Consider the following 23,172-nt stretch of genomic DNA (forward strand, 5'->3'; position numbering starts at 1 on the left):
TCGAACACAGATTAAGCAGTGTCATCAGGACATGGCTTCTCTTTCAGAGAGCTATTTCCCCTTAATCACAAGGTGACTAACAGCAGCTCCTGGCCTGCATCCTACTTTCTCACACAGTGAAAAGGTGGGGGTGTTTGTCCCAGCATTTCCTGCCAAGATCTCACTGTACTTCTTTGGCTCTAAATGCACCACACCTATTTCTGCACCAAACATGCTGACTAGAGAAATGCGTTGATTTGAGTGGTTTAGTCCTAAATCATATATTCTATATCTGAGTATGGAAGTGTCAGCATGTGATCTGAGAGTGGGGAAGAAGAGGGATCCCAGGGAAATCGGGGTGTGACCACCAAGAAGAAGCCAAATGGATGCTAGATGGCGAAATGTCCTCTCTACAGTACTTGGGATGGGGACAGGAGAAGAGGCTCTATGAATTTAATCTTGCATGTGCTTATTAATGTTAGAAACTGGATAGCTGCTATGAACTGAATGTTTGCGCCCCCCCCCATCCAAATTCATATGTTGAAGTCCTACCCCCTAGTGTGGTGGTATGTACTGGTGGGGCTTGGGGAGCTGATTAGGTCATGAGGGTGGAACCTTCATGAATGAGATTCATGCATGCCCTTACAAGAAGAGACATGAGAGAGATGATCTCTTTTTCTACCATGTGAAGACACAGCAAGCAGGCTGCTATTTGCAAACCAGAGAGAGTTCTCACCAGAACCTAACTGGCTGGCACTTTGATCTTGGACTTTTCAACCTCCAGAACTGTGAGAAATAAATTTCTGTTGTTTTAACCACCCAGTATTGTATTTTGCTATGACAGACTGAGCAAATGAAGACAGTGGCCAAATCTCGGTTTCTGCAAAAGTAAAGATATGATGAAGTAGCAAAGTGCTCCCCATCCCCTTTATTTTCTCCCATGGTTTTAAGTTTTTGGTGGTTATTTGGGTGACAGTGTTTATTAAGATGAGCAGGCCTAGAATGTGAAATGAGTCCTCAGGATAATTGATGATCACTGCCACTGAAGAAAGACCATCTTGTACCACAGGAGCTGTGTCTTTTTTAATCCTTTATTTCTATTACTGGCTTTAAATAATGTTTCTGACAAGATTCTGCTTTTCTTTCTGTCAACTGTCGGTAAGCAGGTATTGGGCATTATTTGTGGGGCCGTAAATACATTACATGAAAAAATAATGAGTCCTTAAAAAGTCAAGAGAAATGCCTCCAGAGACATTTACCTAACACGGTGATTTATGTAGGTCTGAGAATGAAGTTTCAGAAACTTCCAAATGAAAATTCTGGAACATAAGCTAAAGTCTCTTCCAAATATGTGTTTGTTGTAGCCTCTGGACACATTTCCCTTTTACATCTAATGTGGAAGCTGGAGAACGTTTTTCATGTTCAACTTAAATTGTTTAGTTAATGATCTAAGAATAACTCTTGGGAGCATCCTTCTGCATAGCATGTTATTACTCCATTCCTTTGACTGAATTTGATGTATCTATTGTGTTCTCATAGCATAAACTGATCCCTGGGATTAATCATTTTCTTTTTACCAGCTAGAAATTGTAGACATTTAATGGATATACCTACATCAGTCAATTTAATGAGTCTCATTGTCTCGGGTTTGAAATATACTGATCATCCTGATATTGAAATATAACTGACATTCATTCTTATTCCAAGTTTTCAAGTTTTCCAAGTTTGTCCCTCCTGCCTACCTGAGGAAGGCAATCTAGCTAAAACTTTTTTTGAACAGTTTTCAGGGCCTAGGAACTCAAGTGCATCTACTGAGTAATGTCAGAAGCAGCCACACCATCCTTGCAACCTTTCCTAAAGTACACCTTAAGCAGTCACTGAGTTTCAGTTTTAGAGCAAGGAATAGTCTTTCATCCTTGTAGGAACTGTTCTATGAAGGATCATGATGGTTAATATACCCAGGTATATCTCTGGCTGCCTTGTAGCTGGAAAGGAAGATGGGATGTTGACATGGCTGCCACATCTGTCCCTGGGTAGAGAGCCAGGGTAGAGTTAGAGGGCCTGACAGGGTAGTCAGGGGGCCTGCACCCACCCCTCCAGAAGCTGCACACACAGATAAAAGAGAACCATCCACTCACCAAAACAGTCACAAGATATTAAGTGGATTCAAACCTGAGTCATAATTAATGGTTTTTGGTTTCTGTTTTGTTTTCAGCTGTTTGAATTTATGAACTTCCTGGCTGAGAATGTCATCTTCTGTTACATGGGCCTGGCGCTGTTCACGTTCCAGAATCATATCTTTAATGCTCTTTTTATACTCGGAGCCTTTGTATCCTTTGAAATACAGAACATGGAGTGATGAGGGAAAAGAATAAACTACTTACTTTTACTCATTCTGTTAAATTGTTAAAGTAATTTCCTCAAGTTTACTGCAAGCCTCAAATTTCTGGCAGATACGTAATTTCTAGTTAGGAGAGAAAAGATGCTAAGAAATTCAGACCTTTATTAAGTGCTTATGGTTCAAGATAAGAAGTTTGGAAAATACTGAGAGAAATAAACGAGGAAAACTAAAGGAGAATAGAATACTCAAAAATAAATATTCAAAAGATACTTATTTCTGAATATTCAGAGTATGTTTTTAAATTATAAATCATTTACATAAAAATATGTCAATCCACTCTTTACAGAGAAATATACTTAATCTGCAGTAGAATGTGTCAGAATATAGCCAAGATTACTAAGCTTTAGAAATATTTTCATTAGAAGATGGTAAAATCTTTTCTCCAGCGAAGACTTTGAAAATAGGATACACAGAGTAAAAATCAGATGAAATTGGCATTATGGATGTGCTTTCAATGTCTTAATCATTGTGTACATGTAAGTCTATTTTAATAAGATAGCCCTTTCCTATAAGTAAAATAACATAAAATGTAGGCCTTACTTTTAATGCAGAGGACTTTGGGAGCTCTAGGCCTGGGGTAATAAGCATTCCCCAGTAGGAATGGATGTCTGTCTGAAAGGATAGTGAGGTGCTGGGGATGTCTCCAAGGACAGTCAGCAACTGTTGTCCTTCTTTCCACTTAGGAACTAGGCAGATGTCCTATCAGATCACAGGCAGGTGATCTTGACAGCCAGGAGAGCTGACTGCACTTCTGTAAGCCCTGCTCCAGCTAAGCACCTGCGTTTGCCTCTTGTCCTCTTTTCACTGAACATTCAGCTGAACTCTCCAATCTCATCCAACCCTACATCGTAGACGGTAGCTCCCTCTTCCCAAATAACTGCATCCTATTTAAGGACAAACTGGGATAGACAGACTATCAGGGCAGGAGTCCTGGGTGACAAAAGGGGAGAGATGACTCCCATCAATATTTTCCTAGATTTTAACCTACAAAGCTTGGACTTCAGCACAATACCTCCTAAAGCAGCAGCTGTATTATACATCTAGACAAGCAATTCCTCTTAAAGTCAAATCAACTAAAAGAAAAACGGAAGTGAAGCTTGCTAGATACAGGGAGTATAAACTGATGGAAAGTAAGATGGCAATCATGAGCAGAAGTACATTTATCCTTTCTAAAGTGCTGCTTGAGAAGATAATGCCACAGCCTCTGAACGGTCTCTGCCTCACATTTGGTGGCAGAGTTGAGCAAAGAGTCAGTCATCAGCAACATAAATGTGATGAGAAAATTTCCAGTGATTGAAATGGTATGGGGCTAACAATTCTAAACCAAGTAGATATTCAAAGAAAAGCAGAGTTCTCTATTATTTCTGGAAAGGAGTTGACATTTAAAGATGAGTTTTGGCAGCAAGTTGGACAAACACGTATTGACATATTTGTCCCTGTTTTCTGGGTCATAAAGTAGAGAAGCTTAAGAACGTAACAGTGACAGCTCAAGAACTGGCACCCTCAATTGTAGCATTTTCCTCAATGTTTTTCCGTGCTTATCTATAGCTGGCAATTTTTCTGGCCAGAGCCTGCAACATATACCCCCTCTCCTTCCTCCTGAATCTGGGCCGAAAACAGAAGATCCCCTGGAATTTTCAGCACATGATGATGTTTTCAGGTATGTGAACTGTTGTGTGTTAGCACTACTGTTTTCTCATACTTTTGCAGCACCTGGAAAGCAGGAGACGTAGAGACCTCCTGATTCTCTTACCCCCATGGCATCTACTACTCTTTACCCCATCATTACCTAGTGCCATGCTGGTACTCCATGAGCAACAGGGGGATTTCTCTTTCCAGAAGGAAAATAAAACTGAAGTATCTGCCAGAAACTGGCCTAGAATGGGTATTAGACATTCCCCTAACTTATTTCAGATCAATTTTCATATCAGAGAATTTGCATAGTCATTTCACAAATTGCATACTTGAAGGTAAACAGTATGTAAATGGTGCCACATTTGTCCAGTGTTAAGACTTCTCCTTAGAGGGTCGCTGGGTGGCTCAGTAGGTTAAGTGTCTGACTTCGGCTCAGGTCATGATCTCATAGTTCGTGCCTTCAAGCTCCTCATTTGGCTCTGTGCTGACAGCTCAGAGCCTGGCACCTGCTTTGGATTCTGTGTCTCCCTGTGTCTCTTTCCCTCCCCTGCTTTCTTGCTTTCTCTCTCTCTCTCTCAAAAATAAATAAACATTAAAAAAAAAAAAAGATTTCTCCTTAAAATCCCTGTTCCTTACCTATGCAAAACTCCAGGAACTTCCCATAGTTAATACACAAGTAACTCATATCTAAGTATGTTCAGTTATTAGTTGAGAAAACAGGTATTAATTGTGCACTTACCTATTGCCCAGAGCAGTTCTAAACACGGGTGTATTAACTGACAAGCTCTCTGCTCTCAAAAAGCTATGTTCTACTTATTTAAACCATACCTGAAAGTACCTTATTCCAAAAGAAAATAAACCAAATGAATTTTCTGACCCTGAACTACTCTGGGAATGGTGATTTCTTTCTGTTCAATCAATTTTCCTACCAGCAGTCTTTCCTTATTCAGAAAGCTTTTTCCTTACATGCCTTCTATGTGTGAATACACTTACATTACCCTCAGAGGCAGTTCGTGGGAATATATGTGAGAGTATAATAAACACTCTCAGAATAGAGCAAACAAATAGAATTTGGGGCATACAAGGGGATATGGAAAAACTGAGGGAAACTATCATTTATTGAATATCTACTATCTGCCGCTCACTATAGATCAGTTCTATGAAGTATATATTAAACCACTTTGTAGATGGAGAAACTGAAGTTCAGAACCTCACACAGGTTGTGTAACTTGGCCAAGGAACAAAGCATTCCTAAATCCAGGTCTGTGAGACTCCACTTTGAACCCACCCAAGTGTCTCAAAATCGACATTTTCAGAAGTAGTACTAGGAATAAAAGGCTTGTTTCACCTTCAGTTCCCTTGTAGCCTGTTCCACACAGTAAGGGGTGGGTAGTTCCCAGGTTGAGAAGGAGTTATTTAATCAAGTATGGAAAAAAAATGAAGACCCAGAGTTTAAAATTGCCCTTGTGTGGGCCTCTGACCATGCTTCGCTCCATTTCCAGATATGCCAAAGTGAAAGAGTCATAAAGAGAATAAGTTCAACTGACAGGTGATCTTTGACTTAGAACAGCAATGAACTTTGGAAATGAGTTGACTTCTATTATGGGTAAACAAAGGCAAGTTTGATCATTTGTAAATAGGAAGTCAGCACTGAGCTGCACTTTTGCAACCCAATTCTGGAGCTGGAAAGCACTTTTCCTTCCTTCCCATCAAAACATCCGTAGTTTTACTCCAGAGAATAACTACTTTGGCTTATTTTTAAAACTCAAGTATTATATTTTTTTTTTTTAATTTTTTTTTTCAACGTTTTTTTATTTATTTTTGGGACAGAGAGAGACAGAGCATGAACGGGGGAGGGGCAGAGAGAGAGGGAGACACAGAATCGGAAACAGGCTCCAGGCTCCGAGCCATCAGCCCAGAGCCTGACGCGGGGCTCGAACTCATGGACCGTGAGATCGTGACCCGGCTGAAGTCGGACGCTTAACCGACTGCGCCACCCAGGCGCCCCAAGTATTATATTTTAAACAATGCTTTATTTTACAAAGATCACTTCTGAGAAAGGTGTGAGGTTTGGGATAGCCATGTCAGGGTGTGAAGCACCTGCCCAAATGGCCACCTGGCTTGATGATTCCTCCAGGGTTTGGCACCTTCTGTGTTTGCTTAGCTTTAGGAGTAAAGCTGTGCTAAAAACTGAGGCCAGCAGTATGTATGACCCAGAGATGTGGGTAGGCCCAGAATTTTTTTTTAAAACTCTTTTGTTTTAATTTTTTTAATGCTTATTTTTGAGAGAGAGATAGATACCCTGAAAGAGCATGAGCAGGGGAGGGGCAGAGAGAGAGGGAGACACAGAATCCAAAGCAAACTCCAGGCTCTGTTCTGTCAGCACAGAGCCTGATGCAGGGCTTGAACCCATGGACCTTGAGATCATGACCTAAGCCAAAGTCGGACACTTAACCGACTGAACCACCCAGGCCCTCCTAGGAGGCCCAGAATTTGATGGTATCTTTATGATATTCTAAGGCCAGGAGTCAGCAAACTATGACCTTTGAACCAAAGCTAGCCCACACCAATTTTGTAAATAAAGTTGAAACACAGCTACACTTTTTTTTTGTTTATATACTGTCTTGTCTGTTTTTGCATTATAAAGGCAGAGTTGACTTGTTGCCACAGAAACCGCATGGCCCACAAAACATAAAATATTTACTATCTGGCCTTGTTCTAAAGCATCTTCACCCTCTAGGGGGACAACAATAACCCCCATGACATAAAGGGAGTTGATATTATTAGTTTAATTCAGGAGAATGCCAATCAGCTAGTTCCAATTATCAAAAAGACTATCATGCCAAATTTTTAGGACACTTACTGTACATGATTATAATCCAGAGACTGACACCCATTGTCTTCCACACTGAGCATCTGTGTCATCTGCTGGGCATCAGTCACTCACTGTTAGCAGTTCAGCAGCTTGACCTCAAAGTCAAAGTGGGCTTCTTTTTATAAATTTGACTAGATTTTTGTTTTGTATGCTGTTCACATTGAAGTGAATCTGAACAACGAAGAGATTGGGTTACTTATTCTATTTTTAATGCCATTTTAATTACAAGTTAATAATATTGATGATATTCCCAATATGATGGGAAAAACATTGGATTTTCCACTAAAAAGCTATCTTCCTAGCTTTAAAATGAAGAAATTGCAATGTTATATGGTTACATAATGGAATCATAGATATTCAACTCAAAAGTCACTGTAAGGGTGCCTGGATGGCTTAGTAGGTCTGACTTTGATTCAGGTCGTGACCTCACAAGTTTGTGAGTTCGAGCCTCACATTGGGCTCTCTGCTCTCAGTGCATAACTCGCTTCGGATCCTCTGACTCCATCTTTCTCCACCCCTCCCCCACTCATGTGCTGTCTTTCTCTCTCTTCTCTCACTCTCTTTCTCTCTCAAAAATAAATACAAACATTTTTTAAAAAGTCACTCTAACCTTTCTAAGACCTTTTAGGAGCAATGAGTTGAGACTCAGATATAGACCAAGGTAGGATAGGCATTATTAGTCTCTTGCAGATTAAAAAGAGAGAGAGACAGAGTGAGTGAGACATAGAGAGATTGGTTATCTTGCCCACAATCTCACAACCAATTAGAAATGAAAATGAGACTTGAACCCAAGCCTCTTGACTTCAAATTTAGAGCCTTCTCACCCGCATGACACTACTTCAGATTTACCCTCAAGTTCAAGAGAATTAAAACCAGGCCCTTCCTAACATAGGCCAATCCCAACATGTCTAACATGTCTCTCATGCAAACCCAGTCATTGACCATTTTACAACAAATCAAACATTTGGGTGACACCCTTCCCAACCATCAGTTCAAGTTGTACACTGTGCCTACTGACCCCCATTGGAGTGTAGGAAGCATCAGGTGAGTTCACCATGTGCAGGGCAGTATTTGTCTTCAGAAAAGAATGTTCCAGACTCAGCTTTGATTTTCTGTGTGAATTTTGACATGTTCTGCCTTCACTCAGGATCTAACATTTTAAATGTATTTTCCAGGAAATAAATAATTTAAGAGGTCAACTTAAGGTAACATAAGCCAGAGGAGGAGGTAAAGAAGCAGATCATGTAACACACTGTCTAGCATTTTGGGGGCATATGACAACAACACCCAGAAACCAGAAGAAAAAGCCAGTCCCTTTAAAGAATATTTGCTTTAGGGGAACCTGGATGGCTCAGTCAGTTAAGCATCTGACTCTTGATTTCAGCTCAGATCATGATCTCAGGGTTTGTGAGACTGAGCCCCACATCAGGCTCTGCACACTGATTGTGGAGCCTGCTTGGGAATCTCTCACTCCCTCTCTCTCTTGCCCTCCCCTGCTCTCTCTCTCTCTCTCTCTCTCTCAAAAAATAAAATAATAAAAAAAATTAAAAATATTTGCTTTATAATATAGCCTAATGTTCTTAACTATGCCTAGAGTAGTTTGAGTTACCCAATAAGAAGTATGGCTTTAGTAGCCCTCTGGCAGAATCCAGTTGTCCATACTCCAAAAATACATTTATTTGGAGCCTTTCTTTACATAGTTCAGAACATTTTTCAGAGTCCTGTAGAGATTGTAAACAATGACCCTTTATCTAAAATGGGGTGTGGATTTATTTACACATTTACTCATTCACAGTCTCCAACTATTCATTCAGCAGACATTCAATGACACATTCTTGGGTAGGTATTTAGGAACAAACACAGAGATATGGACCCTGCCCTTAAGAGACTTGCAGCCTAGAGAGAGCTTGGCTTTGTGTGGACTAAATTTGGTTCACTAAGACAGTGCACCTCAGGTGGTTCAAAACTCAGTCAACGGGCACCTGGGTGGCTCAGTCAATTAAGTATCCGACTCTTGATTTTGCCTCAGGTAATGATCTCGCAGTTTGTGAGTTCAAGTCCCATATCGAGCTCTGTGCTGACGGCGCAGAGCCTGCTTGGGATTCTCTCTCTCTCTACTCTCTCTCTCTCTCTCTGTCCCTACCCCTGCTCATGCTCTCTCTCTCTCCAAATAAATAAATAAACTTAAAATATATTCAAAACCCAGTCAGATCAGAACAAGAACTTTGTCTTAATTGATTACACCTATCATCTAATAAATCTCTTCTATCATCTTTACCCTCACCTTATGCATACCCTTTTGGCACTGGGCAGGAGGATAGCTGGCAATGCCTGCCTAACAGAAGTGGATTCACTTGTAAAGCCAAGGAAGCTTATGCCTCAGGCTTCCTCATTCACACGGGCCCCTTCCAAGATCCTGGAGGGGCCCTGGAAGTGTATCTGATGGTATATAAAGTTGGTAAAAGATTTTTTTTTGTATTATTTTTCTTAAAGAGGGTGCCCCAGATATATAAATTTCCCCTGGAGGTGAAAGTTTACAAAGGGATCCCACTATTTATCACCCATCTCCTGGCAGTGAGTGGGGCCTGCAGTGAGCATTGAAACAAGGGCTTGGTGCCGAGTAGATTGCAGTGTTTTTGAGTAAAGCTCACATTGTTCATGGGTGACAGTGCTACTGCTGTCTCCACCCCAGCCTCCACCTTTTGCCACTACAGCCAGTGAAACTGAGTGAAACAACTGTCAGAACCCAGATTGAATTCCTCACCTGGCACAGACTAGTAATCTACACACACAAAGACTTGGAACCTGAAAATGAGGAATAGCCTCAAATTCAGTAGTGGTCTGTCTGCCTTGGAAAGCTTTCAGTGATGCAGATTCTCTTTCTGGTAGCTAGGTTGCAGTTTAGAGTCAATTGGAGGAAGTTTACCCTGAGACATTTTTAAGGCCTTCTTTAAATTCAAGGCCAGGAGTTCGGAACTGCTTTGGTGTATCGTGTGACACCCAGCACAAAGGGCTTAAGAGGAACACTAAGCTCTCCTGAAACTGTTCCTGGTGCCCTGGAGCGCAGCCCTAGTTAATGCCAGGAGTGAGCTGCCCCGCCCCAGCTCTCAGTTCCCTTGAAACCAAAGAGGCAGAGTTCTGTGGTTTAAATTAAAGGAGGAGATGTGCTTCGCACAAACTAGCTTTCCTATTGATGTGGTGCATATTACAAAGATCAGGCCTCTTGTTTTAATTCAAATCCATGTGCTACAATTTTTATTTAATTTAAAACTAAATAAGAGCCGGGAGTTGCTGGAAGGAGGGGAAATGCCAAGCCCAAGTGAGCCCTGGCAGCCCTCCTGAAACCACTGACTTGGAGACTGTGGCCTGCTGGGCTGCAGAGCCTCTGTGCAGAGCCGCTGTGCTCGTCTGAATGGGAGGAAGGCCTGGAAGTGCCTGAGCAGGGTGAAGGAGCCTGACAACAGGTCAGAGAACATGCTTCTCGTTTGTCCATTTCTGCTCCTCTTGGGAGAGACATTGGAACCCTGATGTGCGTTACTGCATAAACTAGGAAGAATTTTAACCAGGACAGTGTGGCCAGAGTGTACCGATATAATATAAAACCTCTTCCATAAGCTCATACTGCCATGAAGACAGCAGCACTAGCGTCCCCAGGCTCTGCTGCTTAATGTTGTTGTTGCTCATTTGGTTGTCCACCAGCACTCTTTATTAGCCTCCGAATGGCTGCCGGCATCAAAAGATTAAGAGAAAGTCATGGAAGAAAAACTTAAATTAAGAAAATTTTTCCATTAGCATTCATCTTCCCCCCTCAATGGTAAAAAGACCGCCACTGTTATTCAAGTGTTAGGGAACACTATGGCCAGCAGCTCACAGAACAGCAGTATTCTACAGAAGGACAACTTAAGAACCACTGGCGAGGTGGAGAAGACCACCTTTCCCCATGTCGTTTTGGTGAGCCATTAGTCAGTCATGCCATGGTCAGAGCCAATTTGAGACTGACTCAGAAGTGGCCTTACCCAGCTGACATATCAACTGCAGCCAGGAAGAAAACAAGAGGAATTCATGAAAGTAAAGAGCAAAAGTCATTGTCTCAGCAATGCTTAGGAACAAGAATCTGTGTCTGTTACTACCCGAGCTAATGGAACTCCATTAAGCTACCAGGACTGCCTCACGACAATTAACAGCCACCGTGTAAAGGGACACTCCCATGTTCTTGATCCTTGATAACCAAAAGTGCACTCCTCAGACCAGCGTTAACATCACTAGAGAGTTCCTTAGAAATACTGAAGCCAAACCTGCCTTCTAATAAGATCTCCAGGTAGGTCATGTGCATGTGAAAGTTTGAGTAGCACATCCCAGAACATAATCACAATTCATGGTTTTCTGTTCTGAACCTCTTTCTTCAATCTATTCCTTCTACCTTATTCTGTTTTGCCTTAGACCCTCCTAGATGCCAGTCTTCTCGTTCTTCCTTTTGCCGTCTGATCAGCATTAACAATGTTTACCCAGTTACTGAGTTTCTTCCACTTCCTTGAGCTTGCTGAAGTCTTTCCCCCTACTCACTCAGGCTTTTCCTCTGCTCAAAACCCTTGCCATACCCATGCACCTTCACTCTTTTATTCAACTAATTTCTTTTTTTCTTCAGATCTTGACTTAGACGTCACTTGCTATAGGAAGCCTCGATAACTCCATCTGGGTTGGTGCCTCTCATCTGTTTCCAGAGCACCCAATACTTCTCCTCTCCTGGTACCCTTCACATTCTATCATGAATTTTTGCTTGCCTGTTTGCAATCCCTTCTATGCTAGAAGGTTTATAAACCCACATCAGCACTCAGCACATTAGATGAAATGGAGTACCCCTCCACAAATAATTGGTAGATAAATAAGCAAATAAATGAACAACCTACAACATGTTCTACCCAACTAAAATTGTACATTACACTAAAATGACCACTTAAGGACTATCCATTCCTGTTCTGTCAGCCCTAGGAACTCCTAATTCCAGAATTGGTCCATAGGAACCTCTCAGACCAAGCTTACCTGGTTCCACAGGTAGGAGCCAAGCAACGATAATTTTAAGGAAAGAGATCAACAACTAAAACGTTTCGTTTTTTCAGTGAAAGAAAATACTTTCACCCTTCACTGAGTGTTGATAACAGTAAACATTGTTAATACTTCACAAAAGTACCGTTTGGATCTGAGAGTATTTTTCAAATCTTTGCCTGCTTTATGTTGGAGGGATGTGTTTGTTTTTCCATTAAAAAACTTAGATCTTTCAGGACACCTGGGTGGCTCAGCTAGTTGAGAGTTGGACTTTGGCTCACGTCATGATCTTGCAGTTCATGAGTTCAAGTCCCACATCAGGCTCTGTGCCGACAGCTCGGAGCCTGGAGCCCACTTCTGATTCTGTGTCTCCCTCTCTCTCTGTCCCTCCCCCGCTCATGCTCTATCTCTTTCTCAAAAATAAACATTTTTTAAAGAGAATTGTTTTAAATGAAAAATAAAATAAAATAACTAAGATCTCATTAAAAACCCTGAGACTTACATGAGCCAGGTGATTTGAATCAAGATCAGGCTGACTCTAACTTCAGCTTGGGAAAAGATTTCTTTAAATGCATATACAAGGATTATTTGAGAGTCTGAGCCATCTAAGCAACAGGCTCTTTCTTACCTTGCCTCTTCCCTTCTTCATAATTCCAGAGAGACAGACTGGATGTGGTCAAGCATTCCTTGCCAGGCCTACCTCTTTGCAGTCCCCTCACTCAGAGTCGTGTTCTCTCACCGTCCCATGCTATATATCTTTCCTTCCCTGGCCATTTCTTGTGCAATTAATTAGGCCACTATTTCTCCCTTACCAGTGTATGGAATTAACTATCTGCAGCATAGGCTCAGAACTTTTTCTTCATTAGCGGAGATGAACTTCCACTGAGCCCTCATCTCTCACTGTGGCCTGGGGTAGGCATTAGTGAGCAAAGTAGACAACTGACATAGGTCTTCTGAGGTCTTCAAATGGGACAGAATTAACCAGCTTATGCAGGAAATGGGACATGAAAAGTGTTTTAACCAGTGTATCAAGCAGTCACAGAAAAAGTCACCTTGAATAAGAAATAACCATGAGCACCATTGCTGTGACAGAGTAGACAGATATAGTAGGCCCATATGAATTTCAGATGTCATTAAATCCTCATAGCTTCAAAGGCTGAGAAGCGTTTATTTTGGTTATGATAAATTCAGAACATCTGAGAACTAGTTTAGACCTGTGGCCAGCCCCATAGAGTTGTTTTCTCCTATTATTAGGTCAAAACGTTATCATTCTTCACTTAGCTCCAAAATAAATTTATAATAAAAATTACCAGCTCTTGAATTTTAAGCAACAAATTAGATTCTGCCATTTGGCACACCACAATATTTTCTGAATATAAACTGCTGTTTTGGTGAAGTGCACTGAGCTCAGGCTTTCAAGCAGGCTCAGCCACACAGAGCTATATGATTAACCCTCTCCAAATTTCGGCTCCCTTGGCTGTAAAATAGGATAATAATACTTACCTTAGATGTTCAATGTTGAAAATAGAACTAGAAAATATATTTAAAATGCCTGGCATGGAACTGCCACCTAGGAAATACTCAACGGGTGGGAGTTTCTATCACTTTCTTTAACTACCACAGACGAGACAGCCATTAGTGCTTTACAGAGACATGATTCATATAAACTCACAACTGCTCTCTGGAAAACCTCCTATCAGAGGCTGAGGTTTTCATTCCAGAAAATAGGCTTGACTATCATATCGCTGCCAAAGATACCATCTCAGGCCAGTGTGAAGTGTTAGTGACACACTCATGGAAGACAAGGACTCCTCTTTCCTTCCTTCCCTTCATTTAAGGACAGTTGTTGACATTCTGCCTTTCTTTCTAGCAGTGACTCACTCCTGGCACTAAATACATAAGTCAAAATGCTATAACTCCATGTACCAGTTTTTATGAGAAAAATGTGGTGTAGCCCACTCTGGGACAAACTGACCCATGCATAATGTCACAGTCTACTTAGACATTTATTGAGTGTGCGAAAGAGGCAAGATCTTGTAGGTAACCCAATCATCCTATCTAGTGAGAGAGTGCAGCCAACAGGAGCATGCCAGCCCCTGAAAGCCACTGAGTGATGAAAGGAGACAATCCAGAGTGCCTGTCACCTCTCCCTGTTTCAAGGATAAGATTCTAGGATACAGAAAAAGAAATAATTTTATCATTTAATTCAGGAAATTTCTGTGTACGTTTCAGTTTTTCAGGATGTCCAGAATTCAGAAATATCACAAATATCTGATAATTTTAACCAAATTAACCTGTCCATTGAGGCAAACAAATAATCTACTTTATTTTCCCCCATTTTCTGCCTGAATTTGCTTACTAACTGCTTGCTTGTTTGGTTATAATGTAGGCATAACCTTAGAAAACTATCAACACACATGAACTGAGTTCAAAAAGTATGTCTGTCTGTGGCAAGCACCAATCCCTCTAATTCTGCCCTCAGGTTCTATGGATAGAGTTTGAAAGAAGTCACTAAAGATTGACTCAAGTTATATGCACAAATGAGAAAGAAGCAGTTACTTTCAAAAATGCCGGTGCTAAATGTCCAGAGAGCCATTAAGTAATTTAGGAATTTTTAGCGTTAGCTCTGATATATTAGAAGGATTCAAATGCTATTTGAGCAACCAAGTCTTTCACAGATAGACCAAACCTCTGTGACTAGGGCTGGGTCTCAGGCCCACTGCCCAGTCTTCTCTGCTTTTGCCTAGAAATCTTCCTTCCTAAAGCACCAGGAACTACTTTAGAAACCCATGGTTCCACACGAGGAAAGAAACAGACACAAAGGCAGGTGCCCTGCCTGTGAATGACAGCCTTGCCCTCCCTTTATAGGATCCTCATCCCACTCACCACCCACTTCCCTTAGCGTCTGAAAAGTGTCACTGGACTTTCCTGAAGCTGTTTTTTAAATTCCACAAGTAAACGTGAAAGTATGCATGTTAACAAGTATTTTTAAATGCATGCCATTCAGGAGGATTGTGTGCTATCCTTCCTCAACAGATTTCTTCCTTCTGATTGTTTTCAATTGTTTTTTTTTTCCTGGCAGGAAGCTAATTTTGGCTGCAAAAGGAAATGGGGGTTTTGACAGGAGAGTCTAAAATGGGTCATTCTGGATTAGGGGAGACTGATGCTGAGAATAGGAGAAAGAGAAAGAAAGAGAAAATAAGAAGTCGTGCAGAAAGAGTAGGGGAGGAGGAGCAAAAGGGAAAATAGCTATTTTAAAATGTTACCTCAGATTGATCTTCTGCTTAGGAGAGGGGAAGAAAATTTTCTTTTTTGCATTTTTCCTTAAAACTCAAATTTAAGATAACCATGATTCTTTTATCTTTGTCGTGAGTTAAATATTCAAAAGGGGGGATGAAACAGATTGATAACCAGCCAAATATTTATTATGTAACCTTGGCCACTCCTAGCCTCTATTTTCTCACCAGTTGAAAAAGTATTCTGTGATGCTACAGGGACATGTAGGAGAAAGAGAGAGTTAAGGTAGAGAGCTTTAGGATAAGCTAAGCTGCTGGAATTCAGAGACTCTCAAAATTCACTGGTTGAACCATAGTAGTAAATCCTCTCTGGTTCGTGTTACAGGCCAGGGTTGATATTGACATGGAAGCAGGGAAAATGATGCCTCTCCTCTAGATGGTGACTCAAACATCACCAGGCTCTTTCCATATTGTAGCATCATAATTCCCTAAGTCAAGAATTATAAAAGTGTGGTCCCTGGACCAGGAGTATCAACACCACCTAGGAACTTATTTGAAATATACATTCTTGGGCCCCACCATAGACCCACGGAATTAGATACTCTGGGGCTGAATGTCAGCAATCTGAGGTTGAACAAGTCTTCCAGGTGATTCTGATGTAGCTAAAGTGTGGGAATCACTGCTACAGGGACTCCCTGTGATTTATAACTGGCCAATGGAAGAGGAAAGAGAGACTGGAGTAGGAACATCCACTTCATAGAAGCCTTGGCCCGGTAGTGACATCTGTCACTTTTGCTCTTGTTTCACTGTAAGAACCTCCCATCTGTCTATACCTAGCTGCAAGAGATGCTAGGAAATGTGGTTTATGCAGTTACAGCAGCATACCATGAATGATAAGAATAGGTTAAATAGCCATCTTTGCCAAAATAGCCCTCCACAGTAGGAACACTATCACCATTTATAACATTGCTCCTATGGGAAAAAGCAATCCAGTGTCTACACTAGGATTTCTCAACCCCAGCAAACTATTGACATTTGGGGCCAGATCATTCTTTTCTGTGGGGGCTGTCTTGTACATTATAGGATGTTAAGCAGAGACCCCTGGTCTCTACCTACAAGATTAACAGTAGTGTCCTCTGCCCCCTAGTTGTAGACAATCACAAATGTCTCCAGACATTGCCAAATATTCCCTGAGGGGACAAAAATCACCGAAGTTGAGAACCACTTGTTTGAACAGAAAACTTATAAGTTGACTTTTGAAATGCAACCTGGCCATAAGTTGGGTACTACTTACCAAATATTGTCTTTCTTCTGATCTGTTAGCCTTTCTTTTGAAACTCTGTTGAAGATTTCAGCTAGTGGCAAGGATTATTCCACAGTTTACTACCACATCCACCTTACTTACATAAAAATAAACTTCCAAAGCCAGAGGCATCTATGCATGTTGACTCAGAGCCAGAGCTAATCCTATTTACAGTACCCTTCCTGGCTGCTCAAGGCATCCAAAAACAAACTTCATTTTATGCAAAAATATACCAAAGTTATGTTGCATTCCTTCTCAGTGACCTTAAGTTTAAATGATTCAAGTTCAGGAAGAGAGATGAAGGAAAGAAAGTTCTGCTTGTCTAATACAGATTTAGTTTAAAAAAAACTCCATTTATTTTGAATTCAGTGGAAGGCTTTTCCACTGAAACAATCTGTTGGTATCGCTTCCATGTGATAAAATGATGTTGAACTGAAAATGGAACTGTGTAGCAAGGTTGTACTATCCTGGAAAATGTATTTTGAAACCAGACTGACATTTTTGCTGAAAGTGGTTACTTACCCTTTGCAAGGTCATGGGACTTCCACAAGGGTAAAAGCAATACATAATTCAATTGTAGGTCCACTGTAGGGTTTGATTTATCAGATTAATGATAAGAAAGTGTAAAATCTTTGAAATCAACCCTCTAACAGTACTCTAAATGAAAGGAAAAAAAGGATCGCAATTGATTATATCCCAAATGGAAAGAAAATCAGCAAAATAACTCATCTTAGAGATCTTTCTTTTAAGGGATGGGTCAGTTTCTGTGTCCATCTACTGCTCATTTTCTTTTGGGTTCCAGCATGTTCCAAATGCAAATATGACCTTTCCCTCCTCCATTCATTCATGGATTCATCCAGTAGCACTAGATATGCTTTCACCATGCTTGCTTTCTTGTGAAGGGACATGGATCTTAAAGATTGAAAAATAAGCATGATAATTTATTTCAGATGTTGGTAAGTGCAATAAAAGACAGGCAAAGAAGACCTGGGTGAAACTGGAGGATACTTGGATGGCATGGTCAGAGCAGCCTTTCTGAGGACTGAGATGAGGAAGAACAGCCAAGGGGCAGTCTGGGAGGAGGTGGAGGCAGGAGGAGCAGCAAGTACAAAGGCCTTGAGGCAAGAACAGACTTGGTTTAAAATAAACTGTATCTTCCTACACTTTTCAAGCTCCAAACTTCCCTCCCATCTTCCCACTCTCCCCAATAAAAAGACTAACCTCTCCTTTGAACTCCAGACTCTTAGATCCAACTACCCACTCAATCTCTTCATTTGGATGACCAACAGGCATCTTGGATTTCAAATAGCCAGATCAGTATCCTTGATATCCCTCCTACACCAACATGCATTTCCCACAGTTTTCCCCAATTCTTCTAGTGGCTCAGGCCTTAAGTTCTTGGAGTTCTGTCTTCTTCTCATACCCTTCATCCAACCCATCAGCAAATATTGTCAACCTTTGAATTAGTCAGGCATCTGCCATGCTTCCACTCTAGTCTGATTCTCTTTCATTTCTTACCCAGACTAATGCAACAGCCTCCTGACTGACCTCCTACCTCCAGTCTTGATATCAGGTTTTTTTTTAATGTTTATTTATTTGGGGGAAACAGAGAGACAGAGTGCAAGCAGTGCAGGGGCAGAGAGAGAGGGAGACACAGAATCTGAATCAGGCTCCAGGCTCCAAGCTGTCAGCACAGAGCCCGATACGGGACTTGAACCCACGAAGTGCAGGATCATGACCTGGGGCGAAGTCGAACGCTCAACCAACTGAGCCACCCAGGTGCCCCAATATCAGTTTTTGATAGCAGGGCCAGAGTGATGCTTTTAAGTAGAATAGATCATATCATTACCCTGCCATAAACCTTCCTGAAATTTTCCATCTCAAAAAAAAAAAAAAAAAAAAATTCAGTCAGTGTGCCTGGGTGTCGCAGTCAGTTAAGTGTCAGACTTTTGACTTCAGCCCATGTCATGATCTTGCAGTTTGTGGAATCCATCCCTGGAATTGGTATCTGCTCTGGCAGCACAGAGCTTGCTTGGGATTCTCTCTCTCCCTTACTCTCTCTGCCCCTCCCCTGCTCACACTCCCTCTCTCTCTCTCAAAATAAATAAAATAAATTTTAAGAAAATAAAAATTTCAAAAACCTTGCTATTCAAGAGCCCAGAATGATCTGGCTCTGTTACCTCTTTGGCATTATCTCTTTCCACTCCCTACCCCCTGCCACATTCATTCCATTCCAGCCATGCCAGCCCCTTTGCTGCTACTTGAACATACCAGACATATCCTTACCTCAAGGACTTTGCATCTACTGTTCCCGTAGCATGGAATGCTTTTTTTCCCAGATACCCACATGATGTCTCCTCATTCTATTTTTTTTTCTCCTCATTCTATTACAGTCTCTGCTCAAAAATCACCCAGCCAGAGTGACTTTCCTAACCACCCTAAACACAGTTATTCAATTTATAAGTATATACTGAGTTTCATGTTTTGAGTACTGTGAGCATAAGGAAGATGTAATTCCAACCTATAAAAGACTAAGAGTTGAGAGTAAATGACAAATTAAACCACTGATTCATTTCAGAATATCATTTACTAATACAAGTGGCATGACAATATGTTTTATTTCTAAGAAAGAAAGAGGATTTCTAAGGATTTCTAGGAAAGAGAGAACATTGTGGACTGGAGTATTCTGGGGAAATTTCATGGGGTAGAATATATGCAGAAAGAAGTGAAAGGGATTGACAGTGGGGGCATGGCACAGAGGTAAGGACAGCAACTGTTTATGGGAAGAGATGAAGAGCATCTTGTTGGTATGAAAATTCTCAGTGGGAGAAGAGGAGGGAAAAGTGGGGTAAGGTTCTGATTCAAAGGTTTCTGTGGGCTGTGGGAAGCCACTTACAGTTGCTGGGTCTGATCAGAACCTGATAAAGCTAGGTTTTAAAGTAACTGTTCAGAGGAATATAGTCTGGAAAGAGGAGAGGATGGAGGCTGTGAGGCCAAGGTACCAGAGTGTTGGCCAGCAGCATAGTCAGGGTCTAAGGTAATGGGCCTTGGACCTAGGTGGTACAGTGAGAAGTGAGAGGAGCCTGAGATATCATGTAACCCATTCTCCACTGAATCCAAATCTCTAGAGGCAGGACACTAGCATCAATAGCTACATATATTTTTAAGTTCCAAGCTGATTCTGATGGGTACTACTACTTAAAGACCGTAAGTTTCATCTTAAAACCTCCGTTTAGATATGAGACAACACAGATCCCAGTAACGCAACCTGCCTATGACCAAACAACATATTAGGAGCAGGCCTGAGAACAGATCCCAGGTTTCTTGATTCTCAATATAAGGTTTTAAGAGTCTCAATAAATAATAAAAGGGCAGAAACTGAACTTGCAGAAACAATTACTCAACCATTTCATTAAACCAGAAGGTATCAATTGTTTTTCTATATGTAATCTGGAATCAAAAACAGAGAACATTCATGCATTCATTGATCAATAAATATTTATTGAGCACCTATTATGTGCTTGGCATTGCTATAAGTGTTGTGGATAAACAATAACTGGCCAATTGCAATGTAATGTCATAAGTCCCCTGATAAGGGAAGCACAGGTTGTACTAGGCACATAAATTAGTCCAACCCAGGCCCAGACCTCTGAGGAGGCTTCATAGAGAAATCAGTGGCTCATTTGAGCTCTGAAGATTAGTTGGAATTAGGTGAAGTCTAGGTGAGAGTTGTAAAAAGAAAGAAGTGGAGAGAATTTGGATAGGAGAAAATGACTCAGGTATAGAAAACCATGTATGCAAAGACTTCTTGTGTCCCACCATTGATTACAGCTCCTTAAACATTACATATCTGTTGACAATGGTTTTGATTTGGACCCTCATGAGGTTTAGAAATCTTATCTTTTTCTTCATCAGACTGTACATGCAAATATACACTTTACACCTCTAATGTACCTTATCTCCATTTACCTGTTAAGAGAGTCATATTTGAAGGACGATGGGCCCTGCAAGAGAGGAGCCCCAACTTCCTCACTATTGCGTATACCCACTGTGTCTTGGGTAATGTATAGCACATAGTGAATGCTCAGTAATTTAGTTTTTGACTGTTGTTTTGTACCTTTAGTAAAAGTGCCTTAGGGAGTACTTATATTCCTGTGATTTAAATGTAGCTGTATCTGACCTTCAACCATTCAGAACGCATTTGCAAATTTATAGCAGATTAAGTTTCAGTTTTGCTCTTTAAAGATAAACAGGAAGCTGCATATTTTCTGCAGCAGGGGTCCTTGCTAGGAAGCTTTCCTTAGTTCAATAGTCTTCTATTGTTATGAATAGAACATCAATATAATTAACATAAGAATCCCTTAGAGGCCAATTTTAAATGAAACCACATTTAATTGCAGGTAATTCTTTTATTCCCCAAGATCAGGCTAACTTTCCAACCGAATATGTGAAATATGTCATATCTCTGCAAAGTAAACCCATCTAAAATGTAATAGTATAGTCTATCAACCCCCAAAGGTATAGAATCATTTCCATTAGTTGATGAAAGCAAAGAGAAAAAGAAAGGTAAGTCCAAAGGGTCAGTGTACCCATAAGACAAAACAAAACACAAGTTTTGACAATGAATTCTGGATTTTCTGAGTTTCCAAGCAAAATGGACATATTCTTTAGAAATAGTGTTTTGCTAAAAGAAACTCCTAAGTCAAAATTAATTTTTCATTTCTAGTATTTTGCTGATAGGTGAAGTAATTTATTTCAATCCTAAAGCCCTCTGTTTCCCAAATCCATGGTAAGTAGATAGGATAGGTGTACACAGAATCTCCACAAAGCACATGGACTGAATTGTGTCCCCTCAATTCATATGTTGAAGTCCTAATCCAACATGATGGTATTTGGGGATGGAGTTTGTGGGAGATAATTAGGTTTAGATGATGTTATGAGGGTGGGGCTCCTGTGATGGCATTACTGCCCTTATAAGAAGAGACACCATACAGAGTTTGCTTTTGCACAAGAAGGTAGCCTTCTGAAAGCCAGGAAGAGAACTCTCACCAGAATCCACCATGCTGGCACCCTGATCTTGGCCATCCCCACCTCCAGAACTGTGAAAAATAAATTTCTGCTACTGCAGCTATGCAGTCTATGGTATTTTGCTACGGCAGCCCATCTGGTATTTTGTTATGGCAAACTAAGACACATGTATATTGAATGAAGCAATGAATGGCCATTGGTTTGGCAATAGTCTAGGGTGAAAATGTGTGATAAGTTACTTCAGAATCATAAAGGATGAGTGGAATATAGGCACTAGTTTTTATCTGGAGTTCTAAAATAGCCTACCTTTGTCCACTTATAACCTCACCTGTCTCAGTTCCATGCTTCCCATGGTGCCAGGCTGTCTCACAAGTGGCATGTGCCGTATGTGGCACATTTGACCAGGGCTACAGACAGATGATCCCCTGTCTAAAAATATCCTGTTTCTGTGGTTTGTCAGATGATCATCACATGGAGAAAGCATCCTCTTGTCAACATTTTGGAGTTTGGCTCTTTTAGCAATGTATCTCAAACCTGCCAGAAGTAAAAGGCAGTGGCTGAACTTTTCCTTTTTTTATTTCTTCAAAGATCTTTACACTGAATCTCCTGTAAATAGAAAGTTTTATATAAAGGATATGTCTTATGAAGTCAGATAACAGCTATCTTTTGAGTATAGTTTTAAACCAAGAACAGCTCGTGTATAGATAATTTAGATTTAAGAGCATAGTTACACTAGTTTAACATAACACATTATTAAACATATTTAGGAAAAGAAATGATTGTATACTTTCCTGCCCTTGGTACTTAACTTGAAAGAGTTTACAATAAGCATGATGTAACAATTTTTTTCTGTTATTCCAGTCTTTACTCTCTTCTTTCTCACAAAAATTCAAAGTTGAGACACACACACACACATATTCAATAAAATAAGAAATATTTAAAGTGTCATCACTTAATATTTCTAATTCTCACCACCTAATTGGGGAAATGCTGCTTTGTTTCTAGCAATGCGAGCTTGAAGAGAAGAGAAAATGAAAAGATTACCTTCTATCTCTAATCTTGTACTGTGATTAAACACTGTGAGGAGCTTTACCTTGACCTATAAATTCTCTCTTCTGATACAGAAGTCTGTTGCAAGAGTTTCTTTTAGTTTTTGTTCCCTAATGACACCATTTGTATTTCCTGGAGAGGACATTATGAAAATATTCCCCAGTATTAAGGGTTATTAATATCCCTACTCTTTTGTTCCCAGCTGAGTCTGAGTGCAGGAACATCTCTAATGGAGGACTTTTCTTCTCAAGTACAGGCATCTCAAGTGTTCAGAATTTCTGATGTATAAGAATTTTTTATATTAATATCTACTTCAAATGTTATCTCCCTTATCTTCAGGCCATTTCCTTGTCTACATGGAAATTTAGAATAATTTCCTTCCTCCATTACATTTTGTTCCTTGAAGGTATTTTATAATCGGAGTACATGTTCCTCTCTCTTTTGAGGCTTCCTCGTTTCAGGCAAAATATGTTAAGTCTCTCTAGCCTAACCCTCTGAATCTTGTGTTATGCCACTTGTCTCTTGTATATTCGTGGTGTGGAGATAAGAAAGGAACATCATATCTAAGTTGGAAAGCCAGGGATATAAACCAGGCTATAGTTTTCTTCATTCTATCCTGTGT

General features: G+C 40.6%; 1 protein-coding gene across 2 annotated transcripts in view; it reads left to right on the forward strand.

Annotated features, from left to right (window-relative positions):
- SLC9A9 (solute carrier family 9 member A9) overlaps positions 1 to 23,172 on the forward strand; it is a 573,025-nt gene that overhangs the window by 340,831 nt on the left and 209,022 nt on the right. For both annotated transcript variants that reach the window (XM_049629746.1, XM_049629747.1), the window contains 2 exons: positions 2,195 to 2,308; positions 3,929 to 4,040. In XM_049629746.1, coding sequence (XP_049485703.1) covers positions 2,195 to 2,308; positions 3,929 to 4,040 — 226 coding nt within the window. The remainder of the gene's footprint in view (positions 1 to 2,194; positions 2,309 to 3,928; positions 4,041 to 23,172) is intronic.

This window comes from Panthera uncia, chromosome C2 (genome assembly GCF_023721935.1).
Source record: "Panthera uncia isolate 11264 chromosome C2, Puncia_PCG_1.0, whole genome shotgun sequence".
Taxonomy (NCBI): Eukaryota; Metazoa; Chordata; class Mammalia; order Carnivora; family Felidae; genus Panthera; species Panthera uncia.